At 43.3% G+C, this 18,210-nt stretch overlaps 1 protein-coding gene across 1 annotated transcript in view; it reads left to right on the forward strand.

Annotated features, from left to right (window-relative positions):
• Positions 1–18,210, forward strand: part of LOC122562216 (dynein axonemal heavy chain 17-like) — a 464,703-nt gene that overhangs the window by 292,142 nt on the left and 154,351 nt on the right. The window contains exon 45 of the mRNA XM_043714924.1: positions 8,034–8,316. Coding sequence (XP_043570859.1) covers positions 8,034–8,316 — 283 coding nt within the window. The remainder of the gene's footprint in view (positions 1–8,033; positions 8,317–18,210) is intronic.

Raw genomic sequence — 18,210 nt, forward strand, 5'->3', positions numbered from 1 at the left:
GGGACAGCCAGCACGGATTTGTGGAGGGTAGGTCTTGCCTTACAAGTCTTATTGAATTCTTCGAGGAGGTGTCCAAGCATGTGGATGAGGGAAGAGCGGTGGATGTAGTGTACATGGATTTTAGTAAGGCATTTGGTAAGGTTCCCCATGGTAGGTTTATGTGGAAAGTCAGGAGGCATGGGATAGAGGGAAATTTGGCCAATTGGATAGAAAACTGGCTAACCGGTCGAAGGCAGAGAGTGGTGGTAGATGGTAAATATTCAGCCTGGAGCCCAGTTACAAGTGGAGTTCCGCAGGGATCAGTTCTGGGTCCTCTGCTGTTTGTAATTTTTATTAATGACTTAGATGAGGGGGTCGAAGGGTGGGTCGGTAAATTTGCAGATGATACGAAGATAGGTGGAGTTGTGGACAGTGAGGAGGGCTGTTGTCGGCTGCAGAGGGACTTAGATATGATGCAGAGCTGGGCTGAGGAGTGGCAGATGGAGTTCAACCCTGCCAAGTGTGAGGTTGTCCATTTTGGAAGAACAAATAAGAATGCGGAATTCAGGGTTAATGGTAGGGTTCTTAGTCAGGTGGAGGAACAGAGGGATCTTGGGGTCTATGTACATAGATCTTTGAAGGTTGCCACTCAGGTGGATAGAGTTTGTAAGAAGGCCTATGGAGTATTATCGTTCATTAGCAGAGGGATTGAATTCAAGATTTGTGAAGTGATGTTGCAGCTGTACAGGACTTTGGTTAGGCCACAGTTGGAGTACTGTGTGCAGTTCTGGTCGCCTCACTTTAGGAAAGATGTGGAATCTTTGGAGAGGGTGCAGAGAAGATTTACCAGGATGTTGCCTGGAATGGAGAGGAAGTCGTACGAGGATAGGTTGAGAGTTCTCGGCCTTTTCTCGTTGGAACGGCGAAGGATGAGGGGTGACTTGATAGAGGTTTATAAGATGATCAGAGGAATAGATAGAGTAGACAGTCAGAAGCTTTTTCCCCGGGTACAACAGAGTGTTACAAGGGGACATAAATTTAAGGTGAAGGGTGGAAGGTATAGGGGAGATGTCAGGGGTGGGTTCTTTACCCAGAGAGTGGTGGGGGCATGGAATGCACTGCCTGTGGGAGTGGTAGAGTCAGAATCTTTGGTGACCTTTAAGCGGCAATTGGATAGGTACATGGATGGGTGCTTAAGCTAGGACAAATGTTCAGCACAACATCGTGGGCCGAAGGGCCTGTTCTGTGCTGTATTGTTCTATGTTCTATGTTCTATGTTCATGGGCAATTCCTGCTTGGTCACTGTATTGGGAATTCCAAGGGACTCCAAGGCACATCAGTCAGAATATATCCTGTCTCCAACTATTGAGAAACTGGAAGGTCTTGGATGTAATCTTAATAAATGCAAGTACTAGAAATGTGATAGTGCCCAGATTTGGCTGCAGAGTGTGTGAGGTGATTGTTACAACTTTCTTAAAATGCATTCAATATCCAAGAGTGAAATGTGCAGCCAGCATTTTGAGGCCATAATAATAGGATAGATGATTGGCTCACAAGTAGATGTCAGAAAGTTGGGGCAAGGAGAGCTAATTTCCAGATGACACCCTTTAATTAATGTTGTGCCACATGGATCAATGCTGGGGTCACAGTTATTTACAATGTATATTGTAATTTAGATAAATGTGAAGTGCTGCATTTTGGGAAAGCAAATCTTAACATGACTTATACACTTAATGGTAAGGTCCTCGGGAGTGTTGCTGAACAAAGAGATCTTGGAGTGCAGGTTCATAGCTTCTTGAAAGTGGAGTGTCAGGTAGATAGGATAATGAAGAAGGCATTTGGTATGCTTTCCTTTATTGGTCAGAGTATTGAGTACAGGAGTTGGGAGGTCATGTTACAGTTGTACAGGGCATTGGTTAGGCCACTGTTGGAATATTGCATGCAATTCTGTCTCCTTCCTATTGGAAGTATGCTGTGAAACTTGAAAGGGTTGAGAAAAGATTTACAAGGATGTTGCCAGGGTTGGAGGATTTGAGCTATAGGGAGAGGTTGAATAGGCTAGGGCTGTTTCCTCTGAAGCGTCAGAGATTGAGGGGTAACCTTATAGAGGTTTATAAAATCATGAGGCGCATGGATAGGATAAATAGAATTAGTTTTTTTTCCTGGGGTTGGGGAGTCCAGAACTAGAGGGCATAGGTTTGGATGAGAGAGGAAAAAAAAAGAGACCTAAGGGGCAAGTTTTTAACGCAGAGGGTGGTACATGTATGGAATAAACTGCCAGTGGAAGTGGTGGAGGCTAATACAATTGCAACATTTAAAAAGCATCTGGATGGGTATATGAATAGGAAGGGTGTGGAGGAATATGGGCTGAGTCCTGGCAGATGGGACTAGATTGGGTTGGGATATTTGGTCGGCATGAACGAGTTGGAGCGAGGAGTCTATTTCCGTCCTGTACGTCTCTATAACTCTATAATGACTTGGGTGAGGAAAGTCAATGTACTCTTGCCAAGTTTGTTGATGACTTATTAATAGGTAGAAAGGCAAGTGGTGATAATAACAAAGTCTGCAGAGGTGAGTCAATGGCCTAATGATATTTTTGCTGGACAGTTAATCCAGAGACTGAGATAATGTCTGGGGACCTGGGTTCGAATCCTGTCATGGCAGATGGAGGGATTTGAATTCAATATGAAGAAAATCTGGGACTAATCAAGAATGCACTCTTGATTGTCAGACAAGCCCATCTGGTTCACTAGTGCCTTTTAGGGAAGGAAGTCTGCCATCTTTACTTGGTCTGGCCTACATGTTACTCCAGACCTACAACAATGTGGTTGACTCTTAACTGCCTTCTTGGCAATTAGGGATGGATAATAAATGCTACTTAGCCAGTGACGCCCTCTTCTTGCAAATGAATAAAGGGAAAAAGGAGTGACCTAGACAAGTTAGCAGATGGAATACAATGTGGGGAAATATGGAGCCAGGCATTTTGGCAGGAAGAATAAAGGAGCTGAATTTGGTTTAAATGGAGAAAGACTGCAGACTAAAGGGAGGGATTTAGGAGTCTTCGTTCATGAATCACAAAACACTGGCATCCAATTTAGCAAGTAATAGGGAACCAAATGGAATGTTGGTCTTTATTTCAAGAAGTGGAGTACAAAAGTGGATGTTTTCGCTAAAATTATACAAGGCATTAGTCAGACCTCAGCTGGAATATTGGCATTAGAGGCTGTCCAGAGAAAATTTGCGAAATGGAGGGGCTGTCTTATGAGGGGGAGTTTGAGTAGATTGGGCCTGTATTCGTTGACATTTTAGAAGAATAAAGGCAACTTTGTTGAAATTCATACGAGATTTATAGGGGACTTAACAAGGTTGATACAGAAAGATTGATTCTACCTGAGGAGGAATCTAAGACCAGAGGGTATAGATTCACAATGGAAGTTAGTACTGCTGCCTCACAGCACCAGAAATTTGGGTTCGATTCCTGTCTTGGGTGACCATCAGTGTGGAATTTGCTCATTCTCTCCGTGTCTGTGTGGGTTTCCTCTGGGTGCTCCGGTTTCCTCCCACAGTCAAAAGATGTACAGGTTAGGTGGGTTGGGCATGCTAAATTGCTCATAGTATTAGGTGCGTTAGTCAGGGGTAAATGTAGGGAGGGGGGTTGAGGTGGATTGCTCTTTGAAGGGTCAGCGTGGACTTGTTCAGTCAGGTGACCTGTTTCCAAACTGTAGAGAACCTATTCTAATCACAATATGAGTAATATCCCAAAAATTCAAGAAAGTAAAGGAGCAGAGCTGAATATAGTAACATTACCAAGGAGAAGGTGCTCGAAAAACTGAATAGCCTGAAGGTGAATAAATCACCTGAACCAAATGTCCTACAACCCAAATCCCAAGGGAGATAGCTGAAGAGATAGTAAACGTGTTAGTGGTGATGTCTCAGGAATCACGAGAATCAGGAAGGGTTCCAGAGGACTGGAAAATTACTAACGTGACACCACTGTTTAAAAAGGGAGAAAGGCAAAAGACAAAAAGTACAGACTGATTAGCCCAACTTTGGTCATGAGTAAGATCCTGGAATCCATTGTGAAGGATGAGATTTCTGAATACTTAGAAGTGTATGGTAAAATAGCACAAAGTTGGCATGGTTTCACCAAGGGGAGGTTATGCCTGACAAATCTACTAGAATTCTTTGAGGGAGTAATGAGCCAAGGAGAGCCAATGGATGTTATCTACCTGGATTTCAAGAAGGCCGCAAAGGAGGCTATTGATTAAGGCAAGGGCCCATGGTGTTAGAGGCAATGAGCTACCATGGTTAGAAGCTTGGCTGTCTGGCAGAAAGCAGTGAGTGGGGATAAAACAGTCCTTCTCAGGATGACTGCTAGTTACAAGTCGTGTTCCACAAGGATCAGTTTTGGGACCACAACTTTTCACTTTACACATTAACGATCTAGATGAATGAATTGAGGGCATTCTGTCTAAGTTTGCAAATGGTACAAACATGAGTAGAGGGACAGTCAGCATAATTGAGGAGGTGGGGAGGTTGCAGAAGGATTTGGACAGGTTAAGTGAGTGGGAAATGAAGTGGCACAAGGAGTACAATGTGGAAAAGCGTGAGGTAGTGCACTTTAGTAGAAGCATGGACTATTTTCTAAATGGGGAGAAAATTCAGAAGTCTGAAGTGCAAAGAGACTTGGGAATTCTAGTCCAGGAGTCTCTCAAGGTAAGCTTGAAGGTTAAGTCTGTAGTTAGGAAGGCAAATGCAATTTATTTTGAGAGGACTTGACTGTCAAAGCAGGTATGTACTCCGGAGGCTCTACAACGTTCTGGTCAGACAACATTTAGAGCATTATGCTCAGTCTTGAGCCCCATATTTTCGGAAGGATGTATTGGTCTTAGCGGTATTCAGAGAAGGTTCATGAGAATTGTCTCAGGCATAGGAAGCTTAACATATGAGGAACGTTTGAGGATTCTGGGTCTATTCTTGGAGTTTGTAAGGATAAGGGGTCTCTAGTTGAAACATGCAGAATGCTGAATTGCCTGGATGGAATAGATGTTGGGAAGATGTGTCCATTGGTCAGAGAGATTAGGACCCGAAGCATAGAGTAAAGGGAAGATCTTTTAGAACAGAGGTAAGAAGAAACTTCTTCAGCAAGAGAGTGGTGAATCTATGGAATTCATTGTCAAAGAAGTCTGTGGAGGCCAGGCCATGGAGTATATTTAGGACGAGATAGATAATGAGTATCAAGGGGATCAAGGGTTACAGGGAGAAAGCGGGAGAATGGGGTTGAGAAACTTAACAGCCATGATTGAATGGCTGAAGTTTTGTTCCTATGTCTTACAGTCTTATGGTCTTCCAATCTCAGAATAAGAAATTGCATATCTCAGACAGAGATGAGGATGGATTTCTTCCTTGAGGGTAGTGAATTTCTGGAATTCTTTATCGTAGAGGGCTGTTGAATCATTAAACATTTTGAAGGATGAGATGGACAGATTTTTAATCAATAAACAATTCAAATGCTGTGAGGAAAAGACAAGAAAGTATAGTTGAGGATAATCAAATTAGCCATGACTAGATGTCATTAATTTACACTTATATAGGACATGAGTATCGTTAGCAAGCATGTGTTGCCCATTCCTAATTGCCATTGAACTGAGTGGCTTGCTAAGCCCAGCCAAAATCCAATATGTCAATCGCATTGCTTTGGATCTGGAATCATATGTCAACCAGACCCATGTGAGGATGGCAGAATTCCTTCCTCAAGGGTATCAATAAGCCAGATGAATTTTTAAGATAATCAATGATATGTTTTCATGGTCACCATTCCTGAGACTATGTTTTAATTCCGAATTTACTGGTTGAATTTAAATTCCACCAGCAGCTGTGTCCCCTGAGTATTAGCCTGAGCCTCTGGTGCTCCAAAGACTCACCTTTGTTTTCCTGCAATCATAAATTTCACAATGGCCCATATCTTCTGGTCTCTGTCTGGTTGGAAATCAAACATACTAGGAAAAATTGCATTGGGATCACTCAGAAGTACCAACACAAAGACTCCTTGGGAATAGTCCAGGAAGTTTGTACTTTTAATTGTACAATTCCTCTTCTCCCCAGAAAATGTCCCTAATTCTAAGATACAGTCAGAGAATAAACTGCACAATGATGCCCCAAGCATTCAGCCCAATTCCCCCTCACCCTGGACACCCCACTGACACCTGACTCTCTCCTGATCAGATCCCTCCACCTGATATCCTGCTGACTTCCTGTCCTAACCCAAATGAACCGAACTCCTCTGACCCACCTACTTTCAGCTCACCTACTTCCCTATCTACCTTCCACTCTACCCACCTGCTATTCTTTCCACATATCAACCTATCCACCTTCCACACTACCCACCTATCATCCTACACACTTTATGCACTACCCTTTCATCCACTTATCTCACCCATCCTATATATTTACACATCCTATCCATCTACCCATCCTATCTCCTCACTTACATACCTTATAGACACTTGAATTGCTGTTTCTTCTACCACCATCTCACAGGATTCTAGCATGTCTGCCTTACATTCTGCTGAATTCATTTCTCGTGGCACACAACCAGCTGAGTAAAATTCTTTTGGTCCCAGTTAAGATACTAGAGTTTATACTCAAGAGTTTTGAACATTGAACTGCTTGAAGGCCATCTTAAGTATCCTGGGATTTCTACACACTTCTACCTTCCAATCAACAGAGGAAATACTTCATAGGAGTACCACATTAGGGAAAGAACTATCCGAAATGAGACAGGCACTAATGCCTGACACAGGATAATTACTTATTGCTTATGTTAGCTATTTGAAAAGATGTATTTGAATTGATTTATAATTTGTTCTGAATTTAGAATGAATTTATTTTTGTAGTAAAGTGAGAGCAAGATCCATACAGATTTAGTGATTAGACAATTGGGTGTTGTTGCAAGTGCCATGCATATGGATTATCTGGATGTGGGTTTACTTGCTGAGCTGGAAGGTTCGGTTTCATATGATGTCACCATACTAGGTAACATCATCAGTGAGCCTCCGGTGAAATGCTGGTGAGATGTCCCACTTTCAATTTATGTGTTTAGGTTTCTTTGGGTGGGTGATGTAACTTCCAGTTCTTTTTCTCAGAGGGTGGTAGATGGGATCCAAATCGATGTGTTTGTTGGTAGAGTTCTGGTTGGAATGCCATGCTTCTAGGAATTTTTGTGCATGTTTCTGTTTGACTTGTCTTAGGATGGATGTGTTGTCCTAGTCAAAGTGTTGTCCTTCCTCGTCTACCATCAACCGTCTACCATCCTTCTCATTAATTAAGCATACATCCTCCGCATATATACAGCACGTTGTGAATGGAGAACTGAGATGTTCAAAATTTTAAAATATATCCTTCAAAATTATACAATATTATATAATTTAAACAATGATAATTGTGCTATTGACATCAGTGTGATTACAGTATCTAATTTGGGGGGTGGTGCTCTTCAGAATGGAAATACTTTGAGTATTCCCTTCCCTGCAATGTTGGAACTATGCTAGGCCAATTTGATTAGATTAGATTAGATTACTTACAATGTGGAAATAGGCCCTTCGGCCCAACAAGTCCACACCGACCCGCCGAAGTGTAACCCACCCAGACCCATTCTCCTACATTTACCCCTTCACCTAACACTACGGGCAATTTAGCATGGCCAATTCACCTAACCTACACATTTTTGGATTGTGGGAGGAAACCGGAGCACCCGGAGGAAACCCACGCAGACACGGGGAGAATGTGCAAACTCCACACAGAGAGTTGCCTGAGGCGGGAATTGAACCCGAGTCTCAGGCGCTGTGAGGCAGCAGTGCTAACCACTGTGCCACCGTGCAGCCCATTAGTGGCTGAAATGTGAATACTGCATAACAGCATTCTTAAGCCCAATATCTGCCATCGTTAGCAGAAGATAGTGAAATCTAAAATACACATGAAAATAATCAAACCCAAAAATATGTTTATTTGATATACTTAGTCAATTGCATTATTTTTTTTCTTTTCTTCTTTAGTGTTGTAGCCAGCTGGATTGAAAGCCGTGAAGTGCAATCAGAAAAGGCAAACCTTCTAATATTATTTGATAAATACTTGCCTACCTGCCTTGAAAAGTTACGAACAGGATTTAAAATGATTACTCCAATTCCAGAGATCACCATGGTTCAGACAGTGCTCCATTTGATGGAATGTCTTCTGACCCCAATCAATACACCTGCTGATTCTCCCAAGGAACTCTATGAACTGTACTTTGTGTTTACTTGTGTTTGGGGTTTTGGAGGTACAATGTTCCAAGATCAGGTAAGGCCTTGACAAGTGTCTGTTTCAAACCAAATTTGTGTTTGTTTTTTTGTGTTTTTGTACTTGCAATGTGAATTAGATTCTTCTGCATCATTCAGATTCTATTGTTAACAAGCAATCATCACTCTATTTTCAAATGATGGAAAATGTTTTTCCCTCATACTATGGTATTTTTGCAAGAGTCCTGATGAGTATAAGATGAAAGGCTTTGAAAATGTGTCCTTTTCAGCAATATTCAAGTTCTGTATTATTAAATGCACTCTCAGAAATAGCAGAAGCTTCCATCCTAACTGTCGCTAAAGTGATTAGGTTTCTTTATCACTCTGGCTCTTAAAATTCAGATTCAAATTGATTTGAACATTAAACTTGTGTATTCGAAAAGCCAACACAACTATGCTAATTTCTTGTGGTTGAGAAATATTTCACTTTAAAGAAAAACATCATTAGTAGACTAAAGAAATTGAGGGTTTGGTTAAGAAAAAGAAGAAAGCATATGTCAGGTATAGACAGGATAGACCGAGTGAATCCTTAGAAGAGTATAAAGGAAGTAGGAGTATACTTAAGAGGGAAATCAGGAAGGCAAAACGGGGACATGAGATAGCTTTGGCAAATAGAATTAAGGAGAATCCAAAGGGTTTTTACATATATATTAAGGACAAAAGGATAACTAGGGAGAGAATAGAGCCCCTCAAAGATCAGCAAGGCGGGGCGTTTGTGTGGAGCCACAGAAAATGGGGGAGATACTAAATGAATATTTTGCATCAGTATTTACTGTGGAAAAGGATATGGAAGATATAGACTGTAGAGAAATAGATGGTGACATCTTGCAAAATGTCCAGATTACAGAGGAGGAAGTGCTGGATGTCTTGAAACGGTTAAAGGTGGATAAATCCCCAGAACCTGATCAGGTGTACCCGAGAACTCTGTGGGAAGTTAGAGAAGTGATTGCTGGGCCTCTTGCTGAGATATTTGTATCATTGATAGTCACAGTGAGGTGCCAGAAGACTGGAGGTTGGCAAACAAGGTGCCACGTTTTAAGATGGGCGGTAAAGACAAGCCAGGGAACTATAGACCGGTGAGCCTGACCTCCATGGTGGGTAAGTTGTTGGAGGGAATCCTGAGGGACAGGATGTACATGTATTTGGAAAGGCAAGGACTGATTAGGGATAGTCTACATGGCTATGTGCATGGGAAATCATGTCTCACAAACTTGATTGAGTTTTTTGAAGTAACAAAGAGATTGATGAAGGCAGAGAATAGATGTGATCTATATGGATTTCAGTAAGGCGTTCGACAAGGTTCCCCATGGGAGACTGATTAGCAAGGTTAGATCTCATGGAATACAGGGAGAACTAGCCATTTGGATACAGAACTGGCTCAAAGGTAGAAGACAGAGGGTGGTGGTGGAGGGTTGTTTTTCAGACTGGAGGTCTGTGACCAGTGGAGTGCCATAAGGATCGGTGCTGGGTCCTCTACTTTTTGTCATTTACATAAATGATTTGGATGCGAGCATAAGAGGTACAGTTAGTAAGTTTGCAGATGACACCAAAATTGGAGGTGTACTGGACAGCGAAGAGGGTTACCTCCGATTACAACAGGATCTTGATCAGATGGGCCAATGGGCTGAGAAGTGGCAGATGGAGTTTAATTTAGATAAATGCAAGGTGCTGCATTTTGGGAAGCAAATCTTAGCAGGACTTATACACTTAATGGTAAGGTCCTAGGGAGTGTTGCAGAACAAAGAGACCTTGGAGTGCAGGTTCATAGCTCCTTGAAAGTGGAGTCGCAGATAGATAGGATAGTGAAGAAGGCTTTTGGTATGCTTTCCTGTATTGGTCAGAGTATTGAGTACAGAAGTTGGGAGGGCATGTTGCGGCGTATAGGACATTGGTTAAGCCACTGTTGGAATATTGCGTGCAATTCTGGTCTCCTTCCTATCGGAAAGATGTTGTGAAACTTGAAAGGGTTCAGAAAAGATTTACAAGGATATTGCCAGGATTAGAGGATTTGAGCCTATAGGGAGATGCTGAACAGGCTGGTGCTGGTAGTTGGGACTAGATTGGGTTGGGCTATCTGGTCGGCATGGATAGGTTGGACCGAAGGGTCTGTTTCCATGCTGTACATCTCTATGATTCTATGACTCTAGTTGCCGCTTTACTTATTGGCGTAACAGCTGAATGTAAGATATTCCCTAAGGTGAAGCTAGAGGATTAGTTTGCTAAATATTTCTCAGCCCTATCTCTTGTAACTATGCTGATGTGTAGCATGCCTGCCCAACTGCATTCAGTTGGTCTAGCTCGACTATTTTGAACATATTGTCTGATCTTTTAAGAGTAGTGTATTTTGGAAAGGGGAATTTGAAGTGCAGCAATTCACAAAAGGGCTGCTCATTTAAGGTGAGTCATTTTTTTTTTGGGAGGACACTGTTGATATTGAAAGCAACTGCATGACTCCTCTCAGTTGTTTCACTTAGTTGCTTCCTGAACAGACAACCTGTTGTGCAAAGTTTGCAGAAAGGAAATATCTTTCTTAGGAGTCCATATGATTTATCCAGCTATAAGGCTTTTTTCCCCTCATTTATTCAAATTATGTTATCTATAGGGCCAGGATTTATTTCCGCTCCCTAAAACTGCCTTTAAGAAATTGTGGTGAGCTATTTTCTTAAACTGCTGAAGTGGTGCCAGATGCCGATTGTTGTGAGAGAGGGAATTCTGAGATTTTGGCTTGACCTTATTGCCAGGTTATAGATTATAGAACATAGAATATTACAGCGCAGTACAGGCCCTGCGGCCCTCAATGTTGCATGACCTGTCATACCAATCTGAAGCCCATCTAACCTACACTATTCCATGTACATCCACATGCTTGTCCAATGACGACTTAATTGTACTTAAAGTTGGCGAATCTACTACCGTTGCATGCAAAACATTCCATATCCTTACTACTCTCTGAGTAAAGAAACTACCTCTGACATCTGTCGTATATCTATCACCCCTCAATTTAAAGCTATGCTGCCTCATGCTCGCCATCACCATACTTGGAAAAAGGCTCTCCCTGTCCACCCTTTTTCAACACTTTACCAACAACTGAAGTAAGGCTCACTGGTCTATAATTACCAGGATTGTCTCTACTCCCCTTCTTGAACAGGGGAACCACATTTGATATCCTCCAGTCTTCTGGCGCCATTCCTGTAGACAATGACGATTTAAAGATCAATACCAAAGGCTCGGCAATCTCCTCCCTGGCTTCCCAGAGGATCCTAGGATAAATCCCATCCAGCCCAGGGGACTTATCTATTTTCACACCCTGCAGGATTTCTAATACCTCCTCCTTGTGAACCTCAATCACACCTAGTCTAGTAGCCTGTTATCATGTATTATCAACTGCAATTGTGATCGACAATGTTAGGACTTCAATTACATTTAAGTATTTGCAAATCATTCACATTAAGGGCTTCTCATTACGATATGACTGCCAACAAAAATTCATCTTTCAGGAACAAGCCTCCTGACCAGGCAATAAGCATTTGGGCTTGTCACTGGCAAATATTATCTGAGCCTGATTTTATCTCTGCGAAGTAGATGGGTTTTAATGCGTTAGAGTTAGTATCACAGGTAGTATTCTTTAAGATCAATAATATAGTTATCTAAATTAAATTGTGATGACTCCTTAGTGGAACACAGTAACAAAATTCATGTCAAGGAAAGTTACAACATTACAATGAAATGTTATTTCTGCAGTCCACCAGTTGCAGTTTGCCTTAAGTCTATCAGCTCCTGTTCTGGAATCACCCAGGTGCAGCATTATCATGGCAGAGAGGTAGGGAATCAAGTCTAAAGAACCCCTCCAAAGTCTCTTTCCCAGACCTGTTCATGGCCACCTTGGCTAGGCCCAGGAAAAGACACATGAGGGGTCCTTCCAATCTGCCTGCTCATCCTCTCATCATGCAGCCAAAGATCAAAAATGTAGAGCTGAAATGTAGCTAAATACTGTATACCAGGCCCTTCAAATAGTAAAATAGAGGCAGCATCTTTGCAAAGCCTATACAAATGTGAAAAATGGACTCAAATAAATTACACAAAGCCTGGGGGTCCATGAACTGACTTAACCTAAGATTGACTGCATACACTACTCTTCATGTCAGATCCTTGATAGTAAAGGGGAGAACTCATGTTTATGGGTGTACAGCCAATAAGGGACTGGACTGAAAATGGGGAATTAATTGTGGAATCAATGCATGGAAACAGTCTTTAGCTCAACTCATCCATTCCAACCAAGATTCACAAACTAAACTAATCACACTTGTCTGCATTTGGCTCATATCCCTCAATCTTTCGTATTTATTTACCTATCCAAATGTATTTTAAAATGATGGAATTGTACCTGCATCTAACACATCCTCTGGCAGTCCATTCCGCATATGAACCCCCTCTACACGAAAAAGTTGCCCCTCAGGTCTCTTTTAAATCTTTCTCATCTCACTTTAAAAATATTCCTAATTTTGAGCTCGCCCATCCTAGAGAGAAAACTTCTGCCACTTACCTTATCTATGCCCATCAAGATTTTATAAACCTTTATAAAAAGTCACTCAACCTCCTATTCTCCAATGAAAAAAGTCTCAGCCTATCCTTATAAAGCAAACACTCCAGTTCCAGAACATCCTGATGAATCTTTACTGAATCCTTTTCAGTTTCTGATGTCCTTCTTCTAACAGGGTGACCAGAACTGTACATAATACTCCAAAAGCAGCCTCATCTAATTCCCTGTATACCCCAACATGACAGCCCAACTCTGATACTCAATGGTCTGAGCAATAAGAGCAAGTGTGCTAAATGCCTTCTTAACCACCCTGACTACCTGTGATGCAATTTTCAAAGAACTATGTACCAGAACCCCTAGGTCTGTTTGACAACATACCCAGAGCCCTACCATCTTAATTAAAATAAGGTTAGTGCAATCTAAAAGGGACTAGTGCATTATTTTTAAGTGTTGCCATAATTGACAAAATCTTTGCTCTGAAGAATTCAGTTCGGGCCTAGTGCACAAAGGCATACCTTTCCAATCTTGCTAACATTGTGCATTGTCAAATTTACAAAAGAGAATTTGAGGTAATTCCACACAGGCTGGTATCCCATCACCAAGTCACCCTTATTTTATACATGGAGAGTCCTTGACATTAATCCAGCTTCTTCAGAGCCAGCTCTCAGTGAGCAGAACCTCTGCTACTCCTGTTTATACCTGTCAGCCAGAGCTCCCTGATTTGTGCTCTCAGCCTGGATCAGTCAGGAAACTTAATCCATGAGGTCCACCTGGCTGATCTCGTAGCGTCATTACATTCCTCTGAGGGCATAGGCAATCTTTGTTTTTGTAGCTGTTCCTGCGAAAAGTTTAGCCCATGTTAGGTTTTCTCCAACTCTGTCTCAGATAGCTTGCCACTTGCGCTTGGTGTCTTGGGGGAAAAAGTAATGAATTGTCCTCTTGACTCAACGACATCTACCACGTCTATCTCAGATTCAGAGTTATCTTTAATGCTTGGAGCCCAAGGGTTCTGGAACAGTCAGAAAGTCAGTCGAAGAACTGGGCACATTTTGCTCCTACACTATGTGTGAGCATTCAGCTTTCATTCAGTCCATGTGCTTGCTCAGGACCATCATACCTAACTGAATTTTATATATCACTGGATCTGACCTCGTGTCAACCATGTCTTTTACCCATGAAGGGCCATTCCGTGGTTCCAGCACCAATCTATGTCCCCGAAATAAACCATTTCTCTCTCGCTTAGCAGACTTTTGATGTCTGGCATTGAATTTCTTGATGCCATTTCACAACCCCCTCCCAGGGTGGAAAGATCAGATTTAACATTTTCCCAGCAGCAATTCTGCTGGAGCTATCCTTGTAGCTGCAAGAGGGGTGGTCCTATCATCAAATTGGAACTGGGACAATCTGGTATCTAGTCAAGTTGTCTAAGCCCAATTTCAAAGTTTGGCTTGGTCTGTCAGACCATTAGATGCTGGATTGTATGATGCTGTCCTTATGTCAAATAACTTTGAACTTTCTGAAATAAGCAAATTCCCTGCTGGGAAAGAATGGCCTGTTGTATCCCCAACATTTCTGGAAGTCCATGTATTGCAAAAGATGTGCACAGACTTTCTATAGTTAGCCCTATGTTTGATGAATGAATCTACATCCAGCCACTTTTAGTGGACATCTACAATGACTAAGAAAATTGAGTCCTTGAAAGGACCTGCATAGTTGCCATGTGACCATGTGTAGGATTAGATTAGATTATCTACAGCATGGAAACAGGCCCTTCGGCCCAACAAGTCCATACCAACTCTCCGAAGAGTAATCTACCCAGACCCATCCCTCTATCATATACTTACACCTGACCCTATGGGCAATTTAGCAAGGACAGTTCACCTGACCTGCACATCTTTGGATTGTGGGAGGAAACTGGAGCACCGAGAGGAAACCCACGCAGACACAGGAAGAATGTGCAAACTCCACACAGTCACCCAAGGTGGGAATTGAACTTGGGTCCCTGGCGCTCTGAAGCAGCAGTGCTAACCACTGAGCCACATGCCACCCTAATTTGCGGTGCCATTTTCATGATTTTAGTGGAGCTGCTGGTGGTAAGACATCGTTGTCACTCTGGTCACTACCCAACGAACACAACTATGTCTGCATCCAATTCTGGCTACTTGCCAACATCCTCATTTTGGAAACCTCTGCATGACCTAGTGGAGTTTAGCCAATAGCTGGCAGTGACCTTTGCTTGGAACAATCACTCTTGCTCCCCATAATATGCTGTCCTCTACTGTGATCCAGTCTCTCTAGATCCAAAATGTTTCAACTGTGGTTGCGACTGCTCTTCCCCCATCACCGCCTGCTGTTTGATTTGCCAGGATCAGATCTTTCTGCATCCAAAGTCCCTTATTGTCAACTGTGACAGGAGGTGTCCAGAAAATTTAACACCATTATGGACTCTTCCAGTGACATAACCATCAGTGGTTTATTGGCTTGTGGGAGGCAGCTCAACACATCCACATTAGTTGTTTGGCCTCTCAGGTAGTGTTCCAACTTGTAATTATACAGACTTACTATTAGACCCTACTGCTGAATGCAACCTGAAATTATGAGCAGCACAGCCTTGTCTCCTATAAGTAGACTATGCAGGGGTTTGTTGTCTATTAGAAATTTTTGTCTATAAACGTACTGGTGGAACTTCCTGACTCAATATGACAAACAAGCCGTCCTTCTGCATTAGCCAAAGTCCTGGATGCATATACTATTGAGTTGCTGGTCATTGGGTCACCTATGAGATAATACTTAGCTGATGCTGTATGGTGAGGCACCACATGTCAATACTAGATCTTGCTTGGGATCATAGTATGCCAACACCTGAGAGGATGTTAGCTGCCCCTTCACTTCACTGAATACTGTGGCTTGACTATTTGACCATTTCCAAGGCAGACCCTTTAAGAGTTGATACAAAGGTGCCCCAGATAATGGTCACCAGATTATGTATTAACATTCCTTAATAATTCACCGGCTCTTGGAAAGACTTAAGCTCCGGTACACATGTGGGAGCCAGGGGACTTTTGATTGACCTCACTTTCTTTCAACTGGTGCAACCCAGTATTAGGTAAAAACAATGACTGCAGATGCTGGAAACCAGATTCTGCATTAGTGGTGCTGGAAGAGCACAGCAGTTCAGGCAGCATCCAAGGAGCTTCGAAATCGACGTTTCGGGCAAAAGCCCTTCATCAGGAATAAGTGGGGGAGGGGATGAACGTGATAGGTCAGGGAGGAGAGGATGGAGTGGATAGGTGGAAAAGAAGATAGGCAGGTAGGACAAGTCATGGGGACAGTGCTGAGCTGGAAGTTTGGAACTAGGGTGAGTTCAGAGAGAGCGGCGCGAGCTGGGCGGAAGTGAGGTTGGAGCGCAGAGCTGGTCGGGAAGGTAAGTGATATATAAAGAACTTACCTCGACGCCAACGGTCTTTTCTCAGCAGAGAGCGGCGGGAGCTGGGCGGAAGTGAGGTTGGAGCGCAGAGCTGGTCGGGAAGGTAAGTGATTGATATTTGAGTGGGTGTGTTCTATACCCCAGGCCCTACATAGTAGGGCTTCCCTCCCATCCTCCTCCTCTAACCTAACTTTAAAGTTCACAGGTAAGCGACTCAATGTTCTTGCTTTGGAGACGAAGTGTAGAGTAATGGCAGCGCAGGCAGTGGAATGTTCCTCCTGGCGGATGTTTGAGGTAGGGGTAACCACCGATACCCCTGCCGACTTCATCTGCAGGAAATGCAGTCAGATTCTGCTCCTCACAGAACGAGTTAGGGAACTGGAACTGGAGTTGGATGAACAGAGGATTATTCGAGAGGCTGAGAAGGTGATAGATAGAAGCTACAGAGACATAGTTACGCCAGAGAACAGAGGTAGCTGGGTAACAGTTAGAGGTGGGAAGGGGAGGAAGTAGGCAATGCAGGAATCCCCTGTAGTCATTCCCCTAAACAATAGGTATACCGCATTGGATACCAGTAGGGGGGACAGCCTAGCAGGGGTGAGCTGCAGTGACCGGGTCTGTGGCGTGAGGTCTGGCTCTGAGACTCAGAAGGGAAAGGGGGAGAGGAGGAGAGCACTAGTTACAGGAGACTCTCTATTTAGAGGGACGGACAGGCGGTTCTGTGGGCCGAGACGTCACGGACCGTGTCTTCAGAATCCTTAAGGGGGAGGGTGTGCAGCCAGAAGTCATGGTGCACGTTGGCACCAACGACATAGGTAGGAAGAGAGGTGGGGAGGTCATTCAAGAGCTCAGGGCGTTAGGCGGGAAGCTGAAAGCTAGGACAGACAGAGTCGTCATCTCTGGGTTGTTGCCGGTGCCACGTGACAGTGAGGCAAGGAATAGGGAGAGAGTGCAGTTGAACACGTGGCTGCAAGGATGGTGTAGGAGGGAGGCTTTCAGGTATTTGGACAATTGGACTGCATTCTGGGGAAGGTGGGACCTGTACAAGCAGGACGGGTTGCACCTGAACCAGAAGGGCACCAATATCCTGGGGGGTAGGTTTGCTAGCTATCTTCGGGGTGGTTTAAACTAATTTGGCAGGGGGATGGCATCCGGACTTGTAGTCCAGCAAGTAGGCTAGCCGTTTGTCAGGATGTCCAAGAGTGTGGAGAGGCTGTGAAGAAGGTAGCACTGACAGGGAATACTTCCAGACACAGAGATGGGTTCAAGTGCGTATACTTCAACACAAGGAGTATCTGAAATAAGGTGGGTGAACTTAAGGCGTGGATAGGTACCTGGAACTACGATGTTGTGGCCATCACGGAAACGTGGATAGAAGAGGGACAGGAATGGTTGTTGGAGGTTCCTGGTTACAGATGTTTCAGTGGGATTAGGGAGGGTGGTAAAAAAGGAGGGGGGGTGGCGTTGCTAATTAGAAATGGTATAACAGCTGCAGATAGGCAGTTCAAGGGGGATCTGCCTTTTGAGGTAGTATGGGCTGAAGTCAGAAATAGGAAAGGTGCAGTCACCTTGTTGGGTGTTTACTATAGGTCCCCAATAGCAGAAGAGATGTGGAGAAACAGATTGGGAAACAGATTTGGGAAAGGTGCAGAAGCCACAGGGTAGTAGTCATGGGCGATTTCAACTTCCCAAATATTGATTGGAAGCTCTTTAGACCAAGTAGATTGGATGGGGCGGTGTTTGTGCAGTGTGTCCAGGAAGCTTTTCTAACACAGTATGTAGATTGTCCGACCAGAGGGGAGGCCATATTGGATTTGGTACTCGGTAATGAACCGGGACAAGTGATGGGCTAGTTAGTGGGTGAACATTTTGGTGATGGTGACCACAATTCTGTAACTTTCACCTTGGTTATGGAGAGAGATAGGCGC

This window comes from Chiloscyllium plagiosum, chromosome 24 (genome assembly GCF_004010195.1).
Source record: "Chiloscyllium plagiosum isolate BGI_BamShark_2017 chromosome 24, ASM401019v2, whole genome shotgun sequence".
NCBI classification, from domain to species: Eukaryota; Metazoa; Chordata; class Chondrichthyes; order Orectolobiformes; family Hemiscylliidae; genus Chiloscyllium; species Chiloscyllium plagiosum.